This window comes from Pagrus major, chromosome 11, assembly GCF_040436345.1.
Source record: "Pagrus major chromosome 11, Pma_NU_1.0".
NCBI classification, from domain to species: domain Eukaryota; kingdom Metazoa; phylum Chordata; class Actinopteri; order Spariformes; family Sparidae; genus Pagrus; species Pagrus major.
Genome location: NC_133225.1, coordinates 14,319,883 through 14,326,439, shown reverse-complemented (window position 1 = coordinate 14,326,439; position 6,557 = coordinate 14,319,883). Strand labels below are relative to the sequence as shown.

At 34.5% G+C, this 6,557-nt stretch overlaps 1 protein-coding gene across 1 annotated transcript; it reads right to left on the bottom strand.

Annotated features, from left to right (window-relative positions):
- Positions 1 to 2,629: 2,629 nt before the first annotated feature.
- On the bottom strand, positions 2,630 to 6,557 carry haus8 (HAUS augmin like complex subunit 8). Its single transcript, XM_073476879.1, has 10 exons — positions 6,448 to 6,557; positions 6,009 to 6,073; positions 5,461 to 5,522; positions 5,063 to 5,189; positions 4,704 to 4,814; positions 4,502 to 4,605; positions 4,185 to 4,343; positions 3,837 to 3,978; positions 3,226 to 3,367; positions 2,630 to 2,997 (listed from the first exon to the last, which is right to left on the bottom strand). Exons 1-10 carry the CDS (start codon positions 6,510 to 6,512, stop codon positions 2,871 to 2,873), a joined length of 1,104 nt encoding a protein of 367 aa, XP_073332980.1. The 5' UTR covers positions 6,513 to 6,557; the 3' UTR covers positions 2,630 to 2,870.

Sequence of the window (6,557 nt, the reverse complement as noted above, 5' to 3'; positions counted from 1 at the left end):
ATATATATATATATATATATATATATAGTATAGTATATATATATATATATATATATATATACATATAATATATATATATATATTATATATATATATATTAATATATATATATAAATATATATATATATATATATATGTATATGTATATATATATATATATATATAATATACATATAAATATATTATATATATTATATATATATATATATATATATATATATATATATATATATATATATATATATATATATATATATATATATATATATATATATATATATATATATATATATATATATATATATATATATATATATATATATATACATATATATATATATATATATATATATATATATATATATATATATATATATATATATATATATACACACACACAAAGACACAAACTGGGAACAGAAGAAAACTCAGAACTGGACTTAACACTGCGTCTATATCAGATCATTAAATGTATAACCTCTGCCAGGGATGTTTACGGAAGCCCTAAAGGGCCATGCATTCATACATTTTATTTCCTCCGTTTTCCCGTGATAAGGAGTTAATTTCATTTGTTTTCTCGAGATCTCGAGTTATTATCTCGAAATAACAACTGCCGTTTTCCCGAGATAACGAGATAATTTTCTCGAGATCTCGAGATAACGAAACTTTGTTTTCCCGAGATAACGATATAATTAATTCGAGATCTCCTCATTAACTACATAGCTGGTCAGCTATGTAGTTAATGACGACATCAGGCTCACTTAGATTGCGCCGCCGATATAGCTGAAGCCTTGCTAACCATCTTTTTAGATTACGCACACTAATGTGTATATTATCTGTAATAGCAAGGCATAATGCTATTTCAGCCTGTGTCAGGCCTTGATTGAAAACATATGTGACGTGGTGATCGATACGCTCCTGCTCCTCTGACATTGCTACACTGAATGATGGTTCCTGCAATGATTTAATATACTACACTATCGTTTTGTTAACTCAAGATCTCGAATTAATTATATCGTTATCTCGGGAAAACAAAGTTTCGTTATCTCGAGATCTCGAGAAAATTATCTCGTTATCTCGGGAAAACGGCAGTTGTTATTTCGAGATAATAACTCGAGATCTCGAGAAAACAAATGAAATTAACTTGTTATCACAGGAAAACGGAGGAAATAAAATGTATGAATGCATGGCCCTTTAGGGCTTCCGTAGATGTTAAATTTTCACCCGTCTGTTTGTTTGTTGGTTGGTTTGTCAACAGGATTACACAAAAACTATTAAATGAATATCCATGAAACTTAGATGGAGGATGAGTCTCAAAAATCACCCCATTAACTTTTGGTGTGGACCCGGATGAAGGGATTTTTTTCATACTTTCTTTAAAAGGTGCACTATTTAATTTTGGGGAAGAAATTTTAAACGGAAGAGAAAGATCTTCATTGACTAATTTTTTAAATGCCGAAACAAACCCTTTGTTTTCATGACTGAATAAACAAACTGGTCTTAAAGAACAACACAATTTCATACTGTTTTACTTTGTTTATATGTGGCAGGCCCTGCCACCTTTCTAACAGTGTTCTGGGGACCTTATTTTCCTCTGAAAACAGCTTGTTTATTCAGTTATGGCAAAAACATATTCTTCTGAGTTTGAATAAAATTCTGAGTTTGAATTTCTTCTCCAAAACTACACATTCCCCATTTAACACTGTGTATTTGTGGACATTTTTGTTAATTTGTTGACATTTTTGTTAATTTGTCAGGGGATAATTCAGGGATCTGTACGGAAGCCCTAAAGGGCCATGCATTCATACATTTTATTTCCTCCGTTTTCCTGTGATAACGAGTTAATTTCATTTGTTTTCTCGAGATCTCGAGTTATTAGCTCGAAATAACAACTGCCGTTTTCCCAAGATAACGAGATAATTTTCTCGAGATCTCGAGTTATTATCTCGAAATAACAACTGCCGTTTTCCCGAGATAACGGGATAATTTTCTCGAGATAACAAAACTTTGTTTTCCCGAGATAACAATATAATTAATTTGAGATCTTGAGCTGTAACATTCATTCATCTCATCAAAAACTAATTTAGTATAGAAAGCATAAACACACAAAACAAATGGAGAAATAGACATACCTACAGTAGTGTTCAAGAACCCATTGGTCAACATGCGTGTGTGTGATGGAAATCTCAGGCCTATCATATCACAGTCATTATCTCGAGATCTCAAATTAATTATATCGTTATCTCAGGAAAACGAAGTTTCATTATCTCGAGATGTCGAGAAAATTATCCCGTTATCTCGGGAAAACGGCAGTTGTTATTTCGAGATAATAACTTGAGATTTCGAGAAAACAAATGAAATTAACTCATTGTCACGGGAAAACAGAGAAAATAAAATGTATGAATGCATGGCCCTTTAGGGCTTCCGTAGATCTGGATGCAAAACATCAGGAATATTTTTGTAACAAGAAACTTGTTCATGAACAACTCTTAAAACTGTTCTCATGAATTGGTTATGTAAAATCCATTCAGATTTAGGTGTTTTTAGCAGCTGCGTTTAACACAACATAAAAGTAGAATACCACCTTGCTGCATATTACTGCTTCTCAATAAAATGCCCATGTTGACGGTTCATTTATATTTTCATTTTTTTTTATTGTATTTCATTAACAATGTTGCAGCTACAAAACAGTGTCAGTCATTGTTCAACACTTGCAATATTTCATAACAGAGATGCTGAAAACATTTCTGACAGTTTACATAAAAAAACAAAAACAAACATGGCACAAATAAATCCAAACTGGGGGAAATCTGGGGTGGAGAGGTATGCAAAGTGCATGTACTGTGTATCCCATGCTGTATGGTGATCCTTCACTGTTTGAGACAATAGAGCTCTTGGGTTCTGGCAGTGCCAAGCCGTTCTTCCTCTGTGGACTGCTGGACATGGATTGTGTGGCGGCAGACCAATGATGACATCTCCAGCAGCTCTGAAAATGCCCTAAGAAAAGAGAAACGCCACTTTTTAAGCACAAGTCCAGCCTTGTCACTCAGGATGCATTTTAGGTGCCACTGAATACTTGCCAAGGTATAATTATTTTTCAGCCATATATATGCAAAAAAAACGCACACATTGTCATGAGCAGTTATGAAAAAGCAGTCATGCAGTGAAACACAGAGCAGATAATATATTCACAGCTTTACTAGGTTTATTTATATGTGCACCTACCCTGATACTTGCTGACTGATATCCTTTGATGTCATTTTCATTTCCCTTAGGCACTCAAGAGAAGTGCTGTTGTCTTTATAATCACCCTCTGTGCACTCCACCAGCAACTTCTCACTCTCCTTCAGGCAAGCCTCAGCTTTATCTAAAATGGATGGAGATAAGATACAGGTGGCTATGATTAACATAACATTTATCATCAGTTCCAGCAAAATACATAAAATATGTGTCATTTGGTGTTTACAAGAGCATACACTGGTACAATAATAATGCAGAGAGATTATTCTAATTGCAATCAGCTTATGTAACAAATCCTTAAAATCCAGGAGCAAACACCAAAGTCTGCCATAGTCAGGATAATGCTGGCTATCTACATTAGAGATTTCTATATTTGTATACTGTTTTGAAGGGGACAGGACTGTGATGAAAAAAGGTAATATCAGATATTTTCCATGCACTAATTAGAATTTACCAATGTCAGAGAAAGTATCAGATTATTTTTTTTAAATTGTTATCTTATGTTTGCAGTGACACACAGTCCTGATTACTTTTACCATGTTCAGTTCTGCGTAACTTTAACTTTTCAATGAACTTTTAAACATAGTAATAACAACCTAGAAATTCCCTTCTGTCCCCGTCAATGTAGAAATTCTTGACAGGCAGCTCATGTCGGGTGGTGTCAACAGCTGTGGCAAAAGACTTGTAGTCTTTTGTGAACTGCTTGGCAGCTTCAGCCACAGGGGTCAGTGCAGCAATCTGATAAAAATATAAATATTAGTCAGAATCATGCATTTTTACATTTAAAATACTTTTCAAAAAACACATTTTTAAACAGATTTTTTTTGATCGGACATTATTATCAAATTAGAAAAGCTAAATTATAGCTCTTTCTAAATGCTAGGAGAATTTTTAAAACGGGCCACATTTTAAAAAGGTCACTACAAAGAAGGTTGACTCCTGACCTGCAAATCCAGCATCTCATTCACTAGCCTTTCCTTCTCCATGAGGAGGTACTGGCGCTTCTTCTCCTGAACCTCATTATGCAATGCCTCTTCTTCCTCCATCTCCTGCAGGATCCTTGCCTCGGCCTCGGCCTTGAGCTTCGCAGTATTGCTCTCCATCTTAAATCAAACATTAAAAAGATGGAGTCAGATCATTCACAGCATGAAGACATGTTTATTCCCCACAGAGCACAGTGGACAAGTCACTAAAAGCTATTCATAGTGTTTTATTTAAAAATTCACTGTTTCCAGCACATCAGATACATTGAGAGACTTACTTTAGCTGTGAGGTAGGCCAGGAGGAATGTATGCATCTCAAGTTGCCTCTTCTCATTCTCTGGATTTCTCTCAGGTTCAACTGCTTTTTCAATCACTGTTTTATCTAAGAGAAATAGATTTTTTTTTTTTTAAAGTTAGCTGTTAAAGGACAACCACATTAGTAAATAATAGCTATCATCACAGGGCTTTAAATCAGTTTACCTTTAATAACTGAAATATCAAAATCTGGTCGATGGCAGTGTCCATCTGAGAAAGTGGATTGTAGAATACTTCTCCCAAGCAGTGACGGTTCAGTGTCACATGACATCCTTGCTGTAAGGAAGATAATAGCTATAATCATACACAATCCAAGTATCAACAATAAACTGTAGCCATTATGAAAATAAAGTCATTTTAAAGAAGATCAGTACTTGGAGGTTAATATAATTGCTGGTAGAGTATACGACAATTACCATACTCATTTGATTTAAATTTACATTATCAAAGTGAGAAATGCAGTTTCCTATCATAAACAATTGTGAGAATGCACATTCACAATGAACACTTTAGGAAATACTTACATGCTGCTAGAGCCTGTGGGGCCAATGAGCGTCTTGGTGGAGTGCCCACCTTTGGTTTGACACCACTGGGTTTTGGTGAGGAAGGCCTCTGCGGCGCAGCCATAGACTCATTTGTCAGCGAATTACTCTGTGCAAATGTGTAACAGCAAAAGTATGACAAGGAAAAACAACAACAACGTTACAAGTGTAATTTTTAAAATATGGCCAGAATTTAGGGGGAACATAGGGGGCAGTATATGACCAGATAAAGTGTGGAGGGGATTTACAGCAGCTCTTATTTTAAGACATGCGAGCTGCACAAACAAAAGAGGGCGATATTATCATTATTTAACTAAGCATTTTGATATTTTATTTATGTATGTTAGGTGAAAACAGAAAAACACAGGAAATAGCATTACCTTTGAAAGAGATGTCTTCTCAGCAGCCTGCATATATCGAGACTTGACAATAGTCCCAGATGCTAAAGATTGATTGAGATATTAATAAAGAAATAAAAAATGAAAATGATTAAACTTAGTTTGCCCTAATTCAACATATCAATGCATAATTCATATTAGAAGCAAGTCAAGATGAGTACATTTACATGATGAGCACATTTAAAAACATGCATGAAATATTTCATAGCTTTCAGGGTGACGGCACAAAACAGAATAAAAACCAGTTTTTAGTTTGGAGGATTAGTTTGGAGTCACTGGGTCACATGACATGGAAGCTATTGAAAAGAAACGCTGAATTTTCATAATAAATATTCATATAAAATAGAAGAAGCAGAAGTACAAAGTACAGTACTTGAGTAAATGTACTTAGTTACATTTCATCACTGCCAAAAGGTCATCCTGTAGATGAACTTCTGAGAGACAGGTATGTGTCATGTTACATTATGTTATATTAACATTATGTGTTCATTACATTCAGACTAGTTTCGTAAACCTATACGAATACTTACGTTTGACACTTTTCTTCCCAGCTCCACTGTTGTTTGCTTTAGTAGCATTGTTCACGCTTTTCGAGCTGAAAACAAACAGAAATGAGCCGTCAACTTAAAAAATGTAGAAACAAGAACCTTTGATTTATTTAGAGGAGGAGCGGAACCCTGGAGCTAAGCTATACAGTTAGCTTAGCTACTGTCAAGATGTCACAAATCACAAGAACACAAGAGGCGTGTACATTTACTTGCTTTTATAACCTACTTATTGGCATAATGGCTGGTCTAGTAGTATAAAAAGATGAAGTTACTGCTAAATAAAAGATAAAATAGCGTGTTAACTAAAAAGACTTTGACTGGGTCGTCTCTACGTCTAATTCTCATAAAAACAAACTGGCCAGAAATTTGAGAAATACACGACAGTCGCGTTGAAGATAGACAAAAATACAATGAGCACTACCTTTTAGCGTCAGTGGAGACACTTTTTAAACTACTTGGCACTGTTGTTTTTCGTCTCGACGCCATAATGTTTTGAAGGAAACCGCCTGCACGCCTTTTTTGTAGTCCGGG

What these genes read in the sequence shown, in the direction of transcription:
- haus8 (XM_073476879.1), bottom strand. Translation starts at nt 6,512, where the DNA reads ATGGCGTCGAGACGAAAAACAACAGTGCCAAGTAGTTTAAAAAGTGTC. An exon ending in ATGAGATGCTGGATTTGCAG is followed by an intron (nt 3,979 to 4,184) that starts GTCAGGAGTCAA and finishes TATTTTTATCAG; the next exon opens with ATTGCTGCACTGACCCCTGT. An exon ending in ATCAGTCAGCAAGTATCAGG is followed by an intron (nt 2,998 to 3,225) that starts GTAGGTGCACAT and finishes CTCTTTTCTTAG; the next exon opens with GGCATTTTCAGAGCTGCTGG.